At 43.5% G+C, this 21,004-nt stretch overlaps 1 protein-coding gene across 1 annotated transcript in view; it reads right to left on the bottom strand.

The window, feature by feature from the left end:
- Positions 1–21,004, bottom strand: part of Cpa6 (carboxypeptidase A6) — a 304,169-nt gene that overhangs the window by 182,116 nt on the left and 101,049 nt on the right. Inside the window, exon 2 of the mRNA XM_005362355.2 lies at positions 12,841–12,916. Within this exon, the coding sequence (XP_005362412.1) occupies positions 12,841–12,916 (76 nt within the window). The remainder of the gene's footprint in view (positions 1–12,840; positions 12,917–21,004) is intronic.

The following is a 21,004-nucleotide window of genomic DNA, read 5'->3' as shown; positions in this document are numbered from 1 at the left end:
TTGCTCAGTTTCTAAACTGGGCTCAGCAATTCCTTAGTGTCTTGTTTTCTGTATCATTCAGAATGATACTAGAAACAGTATGTCAGCCAGGCAGTTGTGTCCCACGCTTTTAATCCCAGCAATCACTCAGAAGGTAGAGGCAGGAGGATCTCAGCGAGTTTGAGGCCAGCCTGGTCTACAGAGCAAGTTCCAGGACAGTCAAAGCTACACAGAGAAGCCCTGTCTCGAAAACCCAAACCCCAAACCAACCAACCGAATAAAAATATGTCTACAATACAAAAGAAAATTATTTCTTGGTCATGTAACAGATAAACATGGTTTTCTTGTGAACTTTCCCCTGTATAATATTTCAGAGACCCAAGGAATTCCAATGCCAGGCTTCCTTGCTCCCCTGGCCTTTGCCTTCTCTGTCATTCAGACGGTGGCAGGAGGCCTGGAGGGGTACCCTCCATTCCTTAAAGTCTCAGTTCAGAAATGGCCCTTGTCTCTTTGTGGATATGTCCTGTTGGCCATGCTTAGTTATAAAGCAACTAACTAGACAGACACCAGGGAGACTGCAAAACACGGCGATGGGGAAGGAGAGAACAGGATGTGCAGAGTGCCTCCCTGGCTACCACGTGGGTGGAGGTGCCACTAGGAGTCACCGAGAGCCTGGAACCCTCCCCAGAGATGCTGACACGGCCCTCTGTCCCCACTACACTCACATTTCACTTCATCACCGACTCCCCCAGCATTTTCCAGAATGACTTCATAGTTTTCTTTGCCGGGACCGACATTTCTGGGCTTCTGAACCTCTTACTACTATACTAAAGTTTTCTAAAATTTTGATTATAACCTCTTCCAGTCACTGCCCAAGTATTATCCGTTCATGCTACCTTATAGCTTGAGAGCATTGCTCAAAGATTTGGGGAAGAAAAGAGGGTTAAATATCACTGGTCAGAGAATTAACTCTCAAAGCTCGAATTTTTATATTCCCTGTTAAGACTGAGGCCACTTATGGTTCTGTTGGATAAACTGTATTTATGCAAGTTATTAAGAAATAAATTATGCTACATGATACCTAAACCTTGTGAGTGTCAATATTTCCCATTTATAGTGGCCGCTTTAATCAAGGACTCTCTTGACTAATAAGGACTCTGTTGATTCTAAAGGAAATTGGGGTGATCCTGAGAGATTTTGCCATTCTAAAATCAATTCTGTGGGGGAGCCTACATAGGACCGAACTAGGCCCTCTGAATGTGGTGACAGATGTGGCTTGAGCAGTATGTAGGGCCACTGGCAGTGGTACCAGTATTTATCCCCAGTCCACGAACTGGCTTTTTGGAGCTCATTCTTTATGGAGGGATACCTTGTTTAGTCTAAAAATGGGGGGGATCCTTGGTGATGTTATTGGTAGAGATTGCTTGTTTGTTTCCCATCCACCCAGACCTGAAATAATTTCACAGAAACTGTATTAAATAAAACACTGCTTGGCCAATCACTTAAGTGTATTTCTAGCTCTTATATCTTAAACCAACCCCTTCCTATTATTTTATATTTTACCACGAGGCTTGTGTTTGTACAGGCATGTGGGTGTCTTTCTCCTCTGGCAGCTGCATGTTATCTCCCTGACTCCGCCTACTTTGTTCCCTGTATCTCTCCTTGGAATTCCTGCCTTGCTCTATTCTTCTTTGTAATAGGCCCAAAGAAAATTCTTTATTAATCAGTGGTAATAAAACATATTCATAGCATACAGAGGGGAATCCCACATCACCTCCCTTTTTCTGTCTAATTAAAAAGGAAGCATTTAACTTTAAGATAGTAAATTACATGTAACAAAACAGATATCAAGCAAGAATTACAGTTACAATATTTATATTTTCTTTATCGTAACTAAGGAAAACTATAATTATAATGATCTATTCTTCAACTCCATCAAAGACCTCAGAAGGATATAATATTACCTACGTTAATAGGAAGTGCATTTTAAGCAACTTCTAAAACTTTAGAATTGACAGAGACATCTCGCTGCCTGGACAGTCACTCAGATTTTGTTGACTTTCTATGGGAGGCCTCACCCTCTCTGAGGAGTAGGGGGGTGGGGTGGGAGAAAAGGTGGGGTGAGCTGGAGGGGGGAAGGGAGAGGAAACTGTTTAGTATGTAAAATAAAAGAAAAAAAACAAAATTAGTTCTGTGCTTTCCTTATAGTTTGTAAATGTTTCTCCCAACATTTGCCAAGTATTTACATGAAACAGTGAACTCTCTTGTATGTAGAGCTGCCTTTAAACTTGTTTAAATACAAATTTCATGCCCACCGCCACCCTTCTTTTCCAGTCTCTGAGTACAGTATTTACACATTCACCTGAGAAACACAACTCTAATGCTTGCTGCCAATCATTTAGGTAAATCAAGATGATATGCATTTGAACTGGTTAACCCCATTGTTAATCAAGGAAGAACGAAAAGAACTTTGAAGTTTGCTGGAAGTTGTTGGTTGGAGAAACAGCTAATGGCGCAGGCGCACACTGCAGTAGACGGTGTTGCAAATAAAGCCGTGTCTGTCTGTGGCAAACTCTGGCTCCTTCCAGCCCTACATCCTGCCTCTGCCTATGTGGATTTCTTAGTGATCTTTCTTTAGCTTTCTTGGCCGTCTGACACATATTTCACATCCAACTTTTTCTTAAATCATTTTCAAAGGAACTCTTTAAGTTGGAAGAGTCATCTCCAGAATGGACAACAGAGCAGCTGCTCCATTTTCGACTATGAAACGGAGATAGTAATGGCAGCAGCTCTTTACATTAAGTGGATTATATGAGATAACATGCATTGGACAACAGTACAGATCTAATCACAAAGTCAGTGTGAAAAATGAAATCCTTTCATTTTCCTCTTCTGGTGAGGAGCGAGATGGGCAAGGGCCTCATGCTATATCACAGCGTGACAGAGAGACGGAAAGATCACCAGGGACACATGAAAGAGAACAGAACAGCCCAGTCTGCTCTTACAGCCAGTTAGTCAATCACAGAAACTGCAGACATCTTGCTTAATATCCTAATTGTATATAAAAGGACCCACTCACTACCTTTCAGTGTTCTTTCACTGGGACCATATTTCAATATGAATTTAAGAGGGAATAAACCATATTCAAATCATGAAATAATTTTATATTGAAATTTCTTATAAAATCAAAGCACAGTGTCTTTCTCAGAATTGCTATTGCTATGGTAAAACACCATGGCCCAAAGAAATTTGGGAAGGAAAGGGTGTTCACTTCCACATCAAAGACCATGACCAAAAGAACTCAAGCAGAAGCCATAGGGAACGCTACTTTCTGGCTTACTCCTCATGGCTTGCTCAGCCTGATTTCTTATACAACACATGACCATCTCCCACACACCTCTGCACCTAGGACGGGCCCTTCCACATCAATACACCACAGACTTGCTGAAAAGGCCAATCTTCCGGAGGCATTTTCTCAGTTAGGAGCCTCTCTTCCTTTAATCCCAGCACCTGTGAGACAGAGGCAGGTGTATCTCTAGGAGTCTGAGGCCCGCCCGGTCTCCACTGACAGAGCCTGCAGATTCCTTCACAGATAAGTCTAGCTGACAGAAAAACTAGCAAATCACACGCACACGGCTTCTGAGCTCTGCTTACACTTTAGTGAACATGGTTCCTCAGTACAATTTGCTGACCTAATAAATGGCTATCTGTCCCAAGCCAAGCTCTTGACACACTGATTGAGCTTTATTTTTTGAAGAGATAGTAATATTGAAGAAAGGAGGAAGACTGTAGACTGTATCTTATCCTCCACTTGTGTATTCTAGTTAAACCTTTCCCAAAGATTCATGACTTACTCTTTTCATCATCAAAAGGTTGCAACTATCATGAAAATCTTAGCCTGCTTCCATGCACAAGCACCTTCCTCCTGTGCCTCCAATGGTGTCTCTCTCATGGGGACATGAATTAGGACTTGTGGAGTAATATCTCAACTCCTCAGAAACCCTGCACTAGGCCACTGTCATTTGTTGATCGGTTATGCCTTGTGCTCTGTACTGTCTCCTTATATCTTTCCTAATAACAAGATGCTGATTCTTAGTCCAGGTCAACTTCAAAATATGAGCAAACTGTGAGGAAATAGGAGGGGTACTGATGGTCAGAGAACCTAAAAATAAATGTAATTATCAAAACCAAAAACATCTTAGGAATGTTTGTGGGGCCCAACCATGGGAATTTTAATCCCTCTACATTTACACAGGCTAAAAATAAACAAGAAAATAAAATGGTATGAAACAGGAAAGTCCTTTAATGAAGCCAAGTCTTTGTGCTTGCAGATGATGAATATGTAAAAGCGGCTTTGAAATTTATAGAGCACAAGACTGCTCCATATGTATTCCTAACAACTCTCTGGGTTCTGAGGAGTGAGTTCGCTAATCAAGTATGCCAAAGGGTGAAACAGGTAAGATAGTTTTGATTCTACAAAACCACAGATTGACTTCTAGGCAGAACACACGAGCTCTGATCTTCAAATTCCAATTCTCTGATAATCAGCATTTTTGTATTTACCACTAGGCAATGCCCATAGGCAAGAATGTTAAAGTTAAGAACCTAATGGCAGATTGCAGATCTCACAGGTGGCTTTCTCAAGGAACTTCTTAGCAAGCTGTGGCAGAAATCCTACTTCCTCCATAAGCTTTCCTTGGTGACAGAAGACGTGAACAATACTCTGTACCTCACAACCATATCCATCACAGCAGACCTCTAATGCATTGCTCCATCGTTAGAAATGCATGCTTATTTGCACCTATAGTTTTAGGCTTTGAAATCATGGTGATAGTATGTTCAGTCATCTATCTGCTCTTGATAGGAACCCAAGTTCAGGCTGCTGGTGTTATAACTCCAGGAAAGTAGAAGGGTGAATGAATTACACTTGTTTATTCATTCATGAAACACTTGTTGAGCGCCTACTATGGCCAGGTGCTGGTGCTATGTAAATGAACTAGAGGTTGATCCTACCAAAGAAGAATGAAACACAGCCCTTTATTTGTGGAGATCTTCAGTCTTGTGAGTGAGATGAAGAAATGGAGGTCCGGAGAAATAAGGCAACATAGTGACGTTCCTATAACTAGGACATGGAAGAGTCAGGATGTGAACGCAAGGATTTCTGTGGGAGTTCACAATGCTAACTGCTTTCCTCTTTTCCATGTATAGGACATCATGTGGTCAAATGTATAGAGAGGTCATTTCTTTTAGCCACTGTTACTTATTCAGAATGCTTGTGGTTTGATGCTAGCCATCAGTGTCGTGGTCCACTTCTCCAACAGAGGTCCTAGGGCCCATGATCTACTGCTCCCTAATCAACACTGACATCTAAAACCAGCCCAGGCATGGAAAATGACTTCACATTTATCCACTAAGAAATGCAGGACTTAAGCAAAATCTTTGTGGCCATGGCTGGTGTATATACAAAGCCTGCTCTATCTTCATGGGTCTAAGAATTGGCACCAATGTAGTCTGTACACTTGATAGAAAACCTCAGTTATAGAAAGCATAACTATCTTTTGAAAAGGAACGTCATCTAGTCATGTGCCATTGATCACGGGCTAAAGCCCACCACAAAGGTATTATTTAGAGGTTCACAATTAACAAAGCACAAAAATTTCTCTCCAATCAATTTGTAGGTGAAAATTTAAGAACAACTATAAATGGTGCTCTATAATGGACAACAAAAAATAAGTATAGTTTGAAAGGTGGGTTGGGAAACAATAAAGGTTCTTCTGATCCATACCTGGACTGTGTTTCTGGAGACAAGACAGCCAAACTCTCTTGAGCATCCTTTTCTCCTGCAGATGCCTTTCCATCTACCCATATGCTCATTCACAGAAACCTTGTGTTTCAGATCCACAGGATCTGATCAGTCTATTAGGGTGACAAAACACAAAGTAATATGGATGCTAGGATACAGCTATCCTCAGCATCCAATTCCAGTCAAACAATTTCAGGAGAACCTGGTGCTTTAGCCTCAGCTTCAAAGATAAGTGGTACTCACTGTGGGGGCAATGCAGAAAGAGGGTCAGCTTGAGAAAAGCACCTGGGTGAGAAACTACAGTTAGTCCAGTAAGACTAGGTGGTGACAGTGAGAAATTCCAGAGAGGCGGGCAAGTGCCATCTGGAAGAGCTGCTATGGCACACCAAAGGAACTATAAAACACAGTGGTCGTTTGTTACCTTGGCTGTGTGCTGAATTTCTCGGAGTATCTGACAAATACTAATAGGATCATTGAGTAAATGATTCAAAATTTCTTGCACTGGGCCAGATGTCAGCTTTTTATAAGATGTTTTCCAGAGTCAAGCATCATGGTGCGTGACTATACTATAAGATACTTGGGAATCTGAGGCAGGAGGATTATGCATGAGCTACACTGTGAGTTCAGCACTAACTTGAAAAATTGAGCAAGACTGGATCTCTAAATAAAAATAAGAAGGGTCAGGGATATAGCTAGGTGGGAGCACTGTCTATTATCCCATGGACTCAGGTCAATCCAATCCTTAGTACTGCAAAAGAAACAAAATCTTTATAGAGATTTCTATTTGTGGCCAGGATTGTAAATTACTGCTGTCAACCATGGGGGACACTAAGATAATGCTAAGTAGAGTCAACTTGTTCAGATTTCTATTTCCCCACCGTGTGGAGAACAAGCAGAAGTATGTGTGATACAACACACAGCATATCTGAAGTCTGGTCTCTTTAGACCTATATTTTCGTCTAAAGAGGACCAGAGCCATAATGGGAAAGTGGCAGTCAGGATGGACTTAAGCAGCTGGTACTTCCTATCTGGGTTTGGAGTTCGGGTATGTGGGGTGGGGATGGATGGAGGATACATGGGTTACAATGACCACACATTCTTTCCCAGTCTGTGTTGACAAGTGCTGTGTCTGTCTTCCACTATTTACATCTGGACTGACCCTGTCCTTTGGTAAGAAGACTGTGGCAGTCTCTCTCTCTCTCTCTCTCTCTCTCTCTCTCTCTCTCTCTCTCTCTGCCTGTGACTCTGCAATCAATCACCTTGGATAAATGCCCCACTTTGGGAAAGCTCAGCTCTGGGTGAGGGTCACTTCAATACTTCAATACTCTCCCTACTTTATGATCAACTGATTTGGGAATGTACTTACATTTACAAAATTCTTTTATAGACATGTCTAGATTACTGCCTGTGTGTTACCTAGGAGGGGATGTGCACACACCCAAACCCTGGGACAAGAATCTCTGGGACCATCCTGGAATCTTCTTTCCCATAGCAGCGAGTAAGAGATTTTTATAATCGTCTGGCCATGGTGACACATGCATGTAACTCTAGCACTTGAGAGGGTAAGGCGGGGGGATTGCCTGTGAGAGGGCAGTTTGAACTATATGTAGAAAGACTGTGTTGGGAGGGATGGAGGGAGAGAGAGGGAGGCAGGGAGAGGGGAGAGAAGGGAGAGAGAGAAATGGGCCCTTGATTTTGTCACCACATAACCAGTTCCTAATAAAGTTGGCATCCCTTAACTCCCGTAGTATGAATTCTACCATCCATTTTTTTTCCTTACAAGTCTCCCAGTTGATAAAAATCATTTAGTTGGACATAAGAATTTATAAACTTTCAGGAATTTCAAGAGTTTCAAAGTTCCTGCAGCCCAGCTGTGTGACCTTCCGAACATCCACAAGTATTAGAGTACACCTATGTTCACCACAGCACAGAACTATAAAATGGGGGTGAGGAGGACCCATATTCCAGACAGCAGCAGCAACCATCATGGATGGAGCCTTCCTTATGGGGAGTATAGCTTTCCCCTCTCTCTCTCTCTCTCTCTCTCTCTCTCTCTCTCTCTCTCTCTCTCTCTTCTTCTGCTCTCGTATATTCCATCCTGACAGCAGTTTCCCCTCCCTCCTCTCCTCCCAGTCCTCCTTCCTCACTTCCCCTCTCCCCAAGATCTGCTGGTCTTCCATTTTCCTTCAGAAAAGGGGCAGGCCTCCCAGGGATAGCAACCAAATATGGTTGTTGCAATAAGTTGCAACATATTTGGAGTTGCAATAAGTCTAGACACATCCCCTTTTATTAAGGCTGACTGAGGCAACCCAGTAGGAGGAAAAGGTCCCAAGGACAGGCAAAAGACGGCCCTACTGCCCCTGTTGGGAGGTCCACAAGAACACCAAGCTACACAACCATAACCTGTAACAGGTAGGCTTCCAGATTGTTGCCTCAGTCTCTGGGAGCCTCCAGAGTGTGATCCTGAAATGACTGTCAGTGACATCTGGCCAAGCAACTGATAGCTTTGAACTTGTGCTCCCGTGTGAAAAAACGAGACTGAGGCTTGGGCAGACAGGACAATTTCCTGTCCTGTCCTATCTTGCCTCTGATGAGGAATCTGGAAACAAATAACCATCATGTTTTCGTGCAGCAAGGACACAAAAGCAGATTGCATAAGAGACACTTCTGGAGCCTCACAAGAAGCTGCTTCTCCTCCTTCTCAACACAAAGACCTGGTGGGGATCTGCAGATGGAGCACAGGGTTTGGATTCTAATTTTGCTCACCTGCAAACTGTTCCTCCTCTATCATAACTTGGCTTAAGCCACAGTTATGGTCTTAATTAACAATTTAATTGGCTGGTGCTTTCTCAATCCCGTTCTCTGGGGGTACTGTTTTCTGTTTAACGTTCTTGTTTCGATTCTTCAGCAAAACTATAAAATTTAATTAGGAAAGCAAGCAGCTTTGCAACCGCAGCCCTATGTCTGTCTAATTAGCTATGTGTTGACCGTACGTTCTCAGATTCCGCTCAGTATTGTATGCACATCTTGCATTTGATCATGTTTCAGATAAGGCATTGTGATTTTACAGCTAAGCCTGGCGGTGAGTCACTTTCCACTTTCCCTAAGAGGCTCGGTTATAGACAGTGAAATCAGGAAAATTAACTTAGAACCGTCACATTGGAAAATGAGAGCCAAGGGGCAGGATGTGGATGGTTACTGTATGATAAATCTGTTTTCCATTGCTCTGGAAGTCAACATCAGTTTAGCTGTTTAAAACAAAGCCCACCTATTTATTACCTCCCAGTCCTGCAGATTAGTGGTCCAGGCCCAGCTGGCTCGATTCTCCCCAGGGTCTCAATGGGCTAAAATCAAAGTATCCAGGAGTGGGCGGGGGGTGTATTCTCATCGGGGTCCTGCAATCTTTAGGACTGATATCTTCATTTTGTGCTTACCTGTCAGTTAGGTATCATTCTCATATCCCAGAGTTCACTGTCATTGGCATTCTGGGCCATGTGACTCCCAGGAAGGGTTCCCAGCATAGCCGGGTTTGTGAACTGCTATTTTTAAGACGATGAGGAATGTTCCGTTCTGCTGACCTCTTCCTCTGTGATAGCTGGAGAAAAACTCTTGGCTTCTAAAGGTTCCTCTGATTTTCTCAGACCCACCCCAGGTAGTCTTTACTCTGCTCTGCAATGTGCCATCAACACTGGGATGCCCATCCTGCCCTGCTCACAGTGAAGCTATTCTGCAGTGCAGGGGCAGAAGCATTCAGAGAGCTGGGGCCTTTAGAATTCTGTCAACTATATCTTATTCTAGGAGAAAGGGGACAATACTCCTCTTGGTGGCTCCTCCTTTGTCTCCCAAGAGCACTGCACAGACACATGGAAGCTGTTTGCTGTGACCCTGGTTCTGGCCCATGAGCCCCCCCCAGGGCAGAAGATAACAGAAAATCAATTCTTTCTTCCCCTCAGACTGCTTTCTCAAGCTTGCCAGAATTTCTGCTCTCCACAGCGGGAGAGGATCCCTTGGTGAAATAATTCAAATTTAAAGTGACATCAAAATAGGAGGGTGCTTCTAGGTAGAAAGTTATCCAAGTTCAACACCTCAGACTCCAGTAGGAAGACTACCCCACTTGCAAAAGGAAAGGAAGCGGTATGTAGAAGAGACTCAACAGAGCAGCCTGACATGCTGTCTTTCGGAGGGCCTGTTTGCATAGCTCTCCTGGGGCTGCTATCAGGGAACTTAGATTTTCAGAAGACTCCCGTCACTGTCATTGATAAGAGGGACTCACTGCACCTACGCTGTTTGTGCAAACCGCATAGCTCATGTCAAATACCTGGCTTTCCTCTGGGAATCTGGAAGTTTGGTATGTGTTAGGAAAAGCATGGCATCATCAGGTCTGCATAAGAATGATGAGCACCGAGTCTCTAGCGAGCCTCTTTGGCAGCCATCACTGTGCATGTGAGAATCAGGCATGTTCTGTGTGATGCCGTTGAGCAGGTCCTTGGGAGCCTCTGCCTGGGTTCCCCTGGACCCACTCATGCACCGTTCCCCTCTGCTGACTCTGCTCCCCAGTGCACATCACAGCCAGCTTTCACGATGAGTCACGTGAGGCCTCATGCCAATCACTGAGTCCCTGGCGCCATTCCTCATTGCTGCTTTCCCCACCCTTCTTTGAATTCTCTTCTAAGTTCCTGTAGCTCCAAGATATTTTCTCCATGGCTGACTACTTTCCTTAAAGACTAAATGAAAGCAGATTTTAGGACTGTTTTGCTGCAATATTGTGTGCACGTTTCCTTTGAGACTGAAGCATTCCACCCTCCAAGAAAAGGCTGGGAGCCAGAAGGTAAACTTCTCAAAACAGTTTCAGGAAGTCCCAGAAACCCACCAGAGCGCTAGGCCCCTAAGAGTAAGCAATAAATACTTCTGACCATCACTCTTAGATAAGCCAAGCTGCAAAGATGGTTCTGAGAGAAGACTAGCTGCCTAGAAGAAGCAGAAACCAGCCAACCTTCCTAGAAGAGGGTTAGAACAACTAAGGCACTTGGAAAGGTGCTCTCCAGCCTGTTGAGCTGTCTGCAGCCCGTGTAGTGTGTTCCAGGTTCCCTGTGCTGGAGTGGGCTTGGTGACGCCGCTATCTTTGAGTCATTTCTGCTCCTTTAAGGAACCTGTCACCTATACTGCTGGAAGTAACCCCAATTAGACTCACTAGTTTATCAAGCTGGACTTTGGTGGGATCCACACTTTGCTCTGCCAGGGGCTCCCTATGTCTGTGGTGAGTCAATGAATATGTTGTGTCTTCCCAGGAAAAGTCTTGTCATACAACATTTGCCACTCATGTAAATGTGCAAAGCACACATATGTGGCCATCCGTGCCAGTGGCCTTCTGAATGTTCAATATATTTTGCTTCCATTTATGGAGCAATTGTATCACTCTTTTTTTTCTTAATGATTTTTTTATCATTTTTAATTATGAGGTAAAGAGCATATACACATGAGTGAAGTTGCCTCAGAAGCCAGATGAGGACATCAGATCCCCTGAGTTGGAGTTCTGAGCTGCCTGACATGGGTGCTGGAAACTGAACCCAGGTCCTCTAGAGCTGTATGTTCTCGCCCCCCTCTTTCTGTCTCTCAATGGTCTGGCTGACCTGGAACTCACTATGTAAACTAGGCTAGCCTTGAATTTACAAACATCCTTTGCCTCTACCTCCAATTGTATCACTCTTGATAATGGCAAGTGACCATTATCAAAACTGACTAAATGAAGAAAATCCTGTGCTTCTGTGTTTGATTCAGAATCACTGTTCCCTCAAACAGGACTCTCTCTTCCTGTGCTGTATTCAAACGTGATGGGGTGGAGATTTCCTTTGCTTCTGTGCTTTGCTTAGCTCCTTGGCGGGATGTCTGGGAAGAAGTGTCTGGTTATCATAGCTGAGAACATTGCGAGGCAGACAACCCTGCCCTACCACAGAGGGTTAAGAGGACCCTGCCCTACCACAGAGAGTTAATCCCCAGCACCACAGGGTGGGGGCCTTGGAGCAGGAGAGTGTTAGGATACTCCAGCTAATCTTTCTGGGTTGAAAAATAAGCATGAGTTGCAGAAGGCCACAAGATACCATTACTTGTCTTAGGGTCAGAAAAGAGGGGAAAGATAAGAGATTGATGACCCCAGAGTTCAAATGGGAGTTCATTTTCATATAAGTGCTATATTTACAAGGAAGGTGCCAAACAGAAGATCCAACCAGCAGAGAAAGTTCAAAGGCCTGGTAGCTACAAACCACTCACTTACAAGTCACTGGTGGACTCTCTTCCACGTCCTCTAGCCCCTCACCACAGAGGCTTGAACTTCCATCACCGAGAGAAAACCTCACTGTCCCATGTTAAAGATGAACGAGGCCCCTCTGGCAATCTGCTTTGCCGTCTTTGTCTTTTAGGAGCCCCACACAGCACACGCTCCATGGACCAGCCTGTTCCAGCATGGGGGAGAATCAGTAGCCACCCTTCTCATCGTAAGTTTTTAGTTGAAGCTGATAACCACAGGCAGTGACAGAATGATGAGAGACCCTCACTCCAGATCCACGCAACCCACTAGAGATGAATGAGCAACACCTTCAGCTGTTGGTGAGAAAACCCTCAACATACAGCAATGTTAACGACTGCCCAGCTTCAACTTCCCCAATTTACGTCTACTTAGAAGTTTAATCCAAAGAAGAAGGTAGGCGTGTTTGAGGAAGGTTTCAAAGGGGAGAAGTGGAGTTCTGAAAACTCTGAATTAAATTCACAATCCCAAAGAGAACATTGATTACTTACCACTTCCGGATGCTCACTGGGAACACAACAGTGAACAAACCTCCCAAGAAGCATCCATTCTACCTGGCAGATGGATAGTCAGTGAACGAACAAATAAATGGTGTGAAGGATAATTCAGGCCCTGTCTGCATTCCACTCACCTTTAATTGTTCTTCCATGCCATTTCTTTACCTGATTAATTATTCTAATTATTCAACCTCAGTCCACAAAATCAAGTCACAAATAGGCCACAGGCTTGACCACAAGACAAGCGCACGCTCCATTACCTGGAGTAGGTGGTAGATGCCCTGGAGTGCGAAGGCTTCCTCTTCAGTTTTGGGTGTGAGCCTGATCACCTTATCACTGCAAAAGAGGGAGGAAGGCCAGAGTTACTATTTAAGGATAAAACAGACAACGTTTTTCTTTCTTTTCTTTTTTTTCCCCAGAACAAAGAAGAGTTGATTTAATGCATAGTCAATGGTGTGGCAGGCACAGGAATAGCAAACAGGCCTGCTAGTCCTTTTTCTAAAACCTTTTAAGACATTTTCTGTGCTTTTAATAAAAGCAGTACATCTTTTCATTGAGCCTTAAGTATTTAAGCCAGTTGTCGGTGTTTTTTGATTGCATCCGGTCTCTTTTCTTAGTCTGAATCATCTTAGGTATTTCATGAGGGGTGGGGGATATAGACTCACATAGTATATCATGCTTTTATCTTTCAGAACGGCAGTTTCCAAGATGAGGTAAGGCCAATGTGGAAGGCATCAAGCCCGCGGGTAATGGTTTTTAGGTCTGTGTGCTCACTTCTAATCCCTTAGCTTTGTCACTCCCAATGATCTCATCACACCTTCTTGGGTTCTATGAATGAGAAGCCTTCTTGGCTTGCTGACAACAATCTAGTGCATTTTGAGCAGCCTTGCTCTAATGCAGCTTTGTGCATTGGTTTTTCCCAGAACCATCCCAAACAATCTCTCAGTACCAATGTCAGGAAATCCGTGTGAAGGAAAGCAGGCAGCGAACCTGTCAAGTCTGTCTAAAGCAATGCTAAGTGTAACCTGGGGAACTGAAGCATGAACACATAGCTGTCCTCTCTGGCGCGGATGCCTCTGACCTTTGTTCTTTTGGATTCCGCAGACCCTGGCCTCTCCCACCTGACCCAGTACAATTCTTGGCAGCAATAGGCAACTCAGCTGGGTGCTATGGCTTTTCTGATAGATGGATCACCTGACAGCTTGCTAAGAAACAGCTCCATCTGGGGCCCTGTCAGCTCCTCCTTCAGCGTGCAGAGGAAGCAATCTGGAGCTGTTTTACAGCCACAAGGAGAGGGTTTTTTTTTTTAAGATGGATAATTCAACCTGGCAACTGGCTCTTCTGAGAGTACAGGGTATAAAAAGCCCGCCACCCCTGGGATTATTTAACTCTGAAAATGGTAGCTCAAACCTAGCATTGTGATTTTTATAACAAAATGGTCACTTTATCCTAGCCTTTATAAATTCTCAGGCACGGCTTCAGAAACGTATTTATTGCTGCTTGTTTATCAAAGAACAGAAAGCAAAGGCTGCTACCCAGGGAAGGCAACAGGATGTTGGCCCTTTCTTCTGCAAACCAGTGGTATATGTCGGAGGAATCATCAGTAATCCAAATCCAACAAAGGCTTTCTTTAGCAGGGAAATCCACATGACCCCAAATGCCCCTGTTTGTTTCACCAAACAAAAGCTTGTTCTTCCTGGGTCTGACAGCCAGTGTTTGCCTGAAGCAGGAGCCATAATTTGGTACTGTAAACAGGGAAGCCCTAGGTATTGAGTTTAGAGAAAAGCATAGCTGGGCATTACTATCTAAGACGATGGCCTGAAGTTTCCCTTTTCATGAGTGGAAGTTAGATGATAACCTTGTGTATCACTTCCGCTTGTCTGGAACAACAAAGGACACACAGGCTGGCCAGCCACTGGTCTTCTGTGGATTTTCCTGTCTCTGTCTCTCATCTTCTTGAGGAGCATTGGGACAAGGAATCGAATGTAGCTTTATGTAGTGTCTTAATGATTTTTCCCATTGGGTTTATTTTGGGCCATTATGTGATCACATAGTCCACCATGGGGGTGGAGGGGATCTTGGTGGCAGAAGCTGGAGGCATCTGGGCATATTGCATCTGTAGTCAGAAGCCAGAGGGTGATCAGCATGGCTGCTCAACTGGCTTTCTCCTTTTTTTAGTCTATGACCCAAGCCTAGGGAATGGCACCGCCCATGTTTAGGGTGAGCCTTTCTTCCTCAACTAAGAGAACCAACATCATTCTTTGCACACTCCCAGAGGCTTGTCTCCTAGGTAATGCTAGCTGTTGCCTTGATACAATAGTAAATAACTGTTACTTGTGGGTTCTGGGAATCCAAATTCCAGTCCTCACACTTAAACAGCAAGTCACTTACCAGCTGAACTATCTCCCCAGTCCTAATAGAGGGTCCCTTTATAGCCTGTGAATTTATAGATGATGATACTGTTCATTGCTTTGGATTAAGATCAGCAAATCAAGCAACGGAACACAGCTTAAGGCTAGAGAGACTATTGGGCAAGTAGGCAGTTGTGCATGTGTTTGTTGACCAGATACTTATTTCTAACTCAGGGAGTCTATACAGAGTTGTCTGAAGGACAGCATGCTAGTGTGTGTGTGTGTGTGTGTGTGTGTGTGTGTGTGTGTGTGTGTGCGCGCGCGCGCACACTGGGTACTGAAACCAGGATCTTGTATACTCTATGCAAGCACTGTACTACAGAACTACGTTCTCCGATCAGTTTGAGGAAGTAGTATAGAATGAACAAGCTGTCTCAGAAGTCCCCTGTCCTTTCCAAAAGGCATAGCTCCCAGTTTTTCAGTTGGGCCTGTTATAAGAATCTCAGCGTTAGCCCCCCAGTCCTGTTTCCATGGTCCAGACTCCTAGAACCATATGATACCAGTGTTATAAGTCTAATTTTGCTTTGGCCCCTAGAAGTTTCTTCTTCCTCCAAATTTATTATTTTCAGCCATGCCAGTGACAGGGTGGTTAAAACATATGCTCCAAAGCTGAGTGGTCACGCTAGTGTGTGACCTCAGACAAGATTTTTAGCCTTTGTGCCTCTGTACTTAAACTTTATACCTTTTTCCACCTGAAGACTTGGGATTCTGGCACTTAACCCAAGAATTATAGTCGCTGTATCAAGTGACTATAAAGTATTTAGAATAATTATTAGTACATTATTAGGGTTGTTTGTTTGATATGACTTTGTTTTTGAATTTGCTGTATTTTTCCCCCTTCGAGTTTTCCTGACTATACTCACTGAGTCCTCCGTGTTCTTTAGTTTTCTCACTCATTGAACAGAAGATAGAATGCAATTCTCTTAAAAGGATGCTACTTATTAGAGATTTCTCCCTAAGTGATCTGCTGCTCAGCATATTTTAACTCCTTTCTTCTAGGCGCCCACTTAACATGAACCTACTAACACCTAACCTACTGTAACAGCTACTGGTGGAAGATAAGGTAGGACAGAGAGAGCGCACTCTACAGAGCAGGGACAGATACCGATCAGGTCACATCCTATCTGTGGGAATTTTCACTTGAGAAATAAATAACAGCAGTTAATCTCTTACTTAAGAGCACCAGGCACAGTGGCCTCTCTTGTATGCGTGTGTTTATAATAAATTTCTGCCATCTGATGTACCTTGACGTCTTTGCAAACCTCAAAAGCACACCAGCATCAAAACGCTTAGATGTCACTACATGTTCTTGTGTCTTTCTCCAGGTCACAGCCTCATCTCTTCTGGTAGTCCTCTCCGCTTAGATGGAGAAGCAGGGTAGGGTTTCATGCTAATTTGGCCTCTGGCTATTTGCTGCATGCCCTTGACCAGAATGCTTAAACATTTACGGCCAACAAGTTCTGTCCTTAAACCAGGGGAAGCACCAATGTCTTAGTGTATAGCAATTTTGCAAGAATTGTTTTCTAAAGATTACATTGTGTGCCAGGCCCAGCGTGTGCTGGAAAGTATTTCCGATTATGCCTCCCTACTCTCAGGGAGGTATGTCTGGGAGAGGCCCCACCTCACAGAATCCCGAAGCTTCATGCCAGCTGCCATCACCACCACAGGGGACAGCATTCCTGCCTTTGAATTTGGAGCGCTATCTGATCTTTTCTCAGACAGCTCTTCAGCATTCAAGGTATAAACTCATCCCATTATTTCCAACAACAGTGACTGGGGACATTGGGCTACATAATAAAGAGGGAAATTGACTTCAGAGAGAACCCTGCAGAGATTTTGCTATTGATTTAAGACAGAGGTTCAACTTTTCAATATTACAGAAAGTACATTTTGACTGGAGGTAGTAAAGGATTTCTGAGGCTGCCTTTCACAAGGTATCAGAAGAGATGGCTGTAATGGAGTTCCGGGTGCCCCTCCGGACTCAGTCTCCACTCACATCCTCTCCGGCCAGGATGGAGTGGTTGAGGATGGATTCCTCACCCTGGCAGCACTGGGAGGTGCAGCTAAGCGGAGCGTCTGAGAAAATCATGGGGATGGAGCCACTCTTAACTGATGGATGGTTTTCTCTTGGGAGCAGGTCAATGTTTTCTACATGTGTCTGCTTCTCCTGCTTTTTTGCAGTGAAGGGATCAGCAAGAAGTCCTTGCCAGACACTGAGCCTATGTTTGTAGCTGATCTTGATTCTTTGAGCCTCCAGAACTATGAGCTAAATACATCCCCTTTGTTCACAAATATCCCATGCGTAGGTACTGGGTTAGAGCAACAGAAAGCAGAGTAAGACACAGATTCTGGCTAGTTCCTAGGGACTCTGGTTAATCTGGGATTGGGTATGTGTTAGAAATTGCCTAATCAAGGATTAGCAGGAGTGGGAGAGTTCATTTTCTTATTGAGCATAAACAAGGAAATATGTCAGCCTGGTTTCCCCTGTCAACCTGTAACCATGAAGGCAGAGGCCTGCTGTGAAGCAGCTTCCTGTTCCCCTTACTGCACTGCTGAGGACTGAATGTAGGGACAAAGAGAACCTGAGTCTGCAATGGTCTATTTGACTCTACTAACTTTTCAGCTTGTTTTGCTGGTAGGTATGGTTTGTGTATGCCGGTTTGAGTCTGAATTTCTCCACTGCTAACCAATGCACCCTACATAATGGTAATATTTTGATTTAGCTTGATTATCTTCAGAAAAATGAGAAAAGAAGCGAGCAGAATCAATTTTTCTCAGGTGGGACTATCCATATTGACATCTTTGGCTTCTTGCCTAAGCACTCCTCTGTAAAACATACCTTTAATTTGAGCAGCACCTTAAATTGTGGGTGTTTCCAGGAAGCAAGATTTGGGGTGCCCCAGTGGCAAGATTCATTTCATAGTCATACGGACAACAAGACAGTTTGGAATATTTGTCAAACTTCCTGAGAGCGTGTACATCATGGAAGAGCAAACAGCAGCACGTTCACTGACCTGAAAATCCTCATCACTAAGTCGTAAAACCAACCCAATCTGCTAGGTAATTCCATGCAGAAAAATTGCTGTCCCCTTGCACAGCCCATGCTATGGAGCACTTGGCTCTGAGAGCGGCATTTCCTTTGTTGAGAGACTGGTTTTGATGTTCATGAAAAATTTCATTAAAAGGCAGTAAATAAGGGGCAACTCAGCCGGGTAGACTCGGGGAGCTAAATGGATTCTCTCTCTTTTGCTTATGGTTTATAGTTACGATATAAAGCTCTCGGCACATGAGAAATCACCCTGAGGCAGTTTGCTTAGGACATGAAGATTTAGACTTTGCTTTTAGATTAAAGTTAGGCAGAAGTGATGACTATGGTTTTTGAAGTTATTTTAGCAACGCAGAGAAAGAAAAACACACAGTCTTCAAAAGATTCACTGGTGTACTTTATCACAGAACTCTTTTTAAACGATTGCATGTCTACCATGGTATCTTACCTGTAATAGGCAATAAACATTTGCTGACTTAAATAGAAAATTGTTTTTTTTTTAAAGACACAACATCATTTTAATACCTTGAGTTTGGTTTCCATTGGCAGCTTTGAAAGAATTTTTCTCTTATTGGCACACAACACTGAAAAAAAGGAGTAAGGTGAAATCCTGCCACTAAATTAAGAGAAAGATGCTGTCTTTATTACATCTGTAACACTTGAACATTTTGTCAAACAAGGATATTGTTTTCTCTCAGTCTTTTCTTGTAGCATTTAAAAACTGAGACTGAACCAGAGAAAAGCATTGCCATGACAGAGAACAAGCGTTCATCCTAACGGCTCATTCAAGAGAGGAAAGAGTAGTAAAGGAAGGGTTTCCAGAGTAGATATTTCAGTTGTTTGTTTAAGATACAAATCATAATCCATCTTATTATTGTATATGATATATATGTAGTATAAGGCAAGAGGAAGTCAATGTTTCATAAATTACATAGATGAGCTATGTAAAAGATTTAACCAGAATGATCAGAAAAGACTGTACGAATGGATCTTGATAATTACACTAAAAAGACTTAGGGCCCCGGGAACTGACAGCTATTGGCATTTGTTAGTGAATCTGAAATGGAAATAGGCATAAGATTCACTTAGAAATCCATCAGCCAGTACACTATCTTCCCAATAGAAAGCACTTAGCAATGCCTACATGTGTGTGCACATGTGCACCTATGTGTGTACGTGTGTATGTATTCACATGTGCATGTGCTTTATGTCTTTTAATATGGCAAATGGGTCATAGAATAAGAGAAAGCCTAAAACTGTGAGCTCGCAGTTACCTGTGTGAGCAGCGGTTAGTCTGAGTGGCTGGCATCTTGATAGTCCCTGATGCTCTAGGGTATGAGAAGGCTGGAACTCACAGAGGAGACTCCCAGGGTTAACAACTTCCACGAAGAGATGGCTAGACAAAATGTCCTATGAAAGGAAACACTAGAGAGGCTTGTCTGTGTTGAATTTGACTGTGAAGAGATAGTCAAATGTCTTAGTGAGAATTTCTGTTGTTGACATGAAGCACCATTGCCGAAAGCAAGTTGGGGAGAAGAGGGTCTATGTAGCTTACACTTCCACGTAGCAATCACTGAAGGAAGTCAGGGCAGGAACTGAAAACAGGACATGAACCTGGAGGCAGGAGGCAGTACAGAGGTTGTGGAGGGGTGCTGCTTACTGGCTTGCTCCTCATGGCTTCCCAGGCCTGCTTTCTTGGAGAGTCCAGGACCACCTGCCCAGGGCTAACCCCATCTAGTATGGTTGGGGCCTCCCTGACCAATCACTAATTAATAAAATTCCCTGCAGACAGATCTCCTGAGGGCATTTTCTCATTTGATGCCCCCTTCTTTCAGATGACTCTAGCTTGTGTCAAATTGACATAAGACAAGCCAGCACGGTGAAATATAGTCACCACTAAGAACTTACAACCACAAGCTAGCCCTGTAGTGGAGTTAATCATGAAATTCAAGCTATTTATGTGGTTTGAACATCTCCAACCAAACATTAATATGAAAGAATCCTTTTGAATGGACAGGCCCCATGTGGTCTGTTCACATGCCCCTTTGTGGGAGACATTCATTTTCTCAGAATGATGACTACTAATGAGTCATACATGAGGCATTGATAATGAATCACACACGAGGCATTGCTGAGTCATACATGAGATATTGTTGAGTCATACATCAGATATTGTTGAGTCATACATGAGACATTGATGAGTCATACATGAGACATTGATGAGTCATACATGAGATATTGTTGAGTCATACATGAGACATTGGTGAGTCATACATGAGGCATTGATGAGTCATACATGAGACATTGGTGAGTCATACATGAGGCATTATAAGCCGTGACTTCAGTTAAAAGAAGATGGATGACCACATGGCAGTTTCTTCATTCACATAAGGCCATCTTGTAAGAGTAGCCATGGTGGCTGCAGCCAACAGAACCCTAGAGGAGGTCCTTCCCAAGCACACGACAGCTCACATAGAACCGCAGCATCACTTGTATAATTAACAGAGCTATAGGACAAAATCCTTTTCCTGCTTGGCTTCCATCTTGCTCTAGGACGATTTCTCCTTATTTCTGTTTTCTTCCTTTTTGTGGTGGTAGGATCACATTAGGGCCTTGGTCACGCTGGAAAAAAAAAACTAAGCTCAGCTCCCAGCTTGTTCTTTGCTTTGAGAATGTTTTCTCTGGGTCACTTCATCTGCAAGTATGTAGCTTGCTTTGATGTTTTTAAAACAGGGGTTTGCTGGTAGAGGTTTCTGTCCTGCCAGGTCCCTCAATAAACACACAGAAACTGTATTATTTGCAATACTGTTTGGCCAATAGCTTAAGCATATTTCTGGATAACTCTTATATCCTAAACTAACCCTTCTCCATTAAGCTGTGTCTCACCATGTGGCTGTAGCTTATCAGGTAAATTTCTGTCTGGCATCTGTCTCCAGTGGGACTACATGGCTCTCCCTGACTCTGCTT

This window comes from Microtus ochrogaster, linkage group LG5 (assembly GCF_000317375.1).
Source record: "Microtus ochrogaster isolate Prairie Vole_2 linkage group LG5, MicOch1.0, whole genome shotgun sequence".
NCBI lineage: Eukaryota > Metazoa > Chordata > Mammalia > Rodentia > Cricetidae > Microtus > Microtus ochrogaster.
This window is presented reverse-complemented; position numbering and strand designations above follow the sequence as displayed.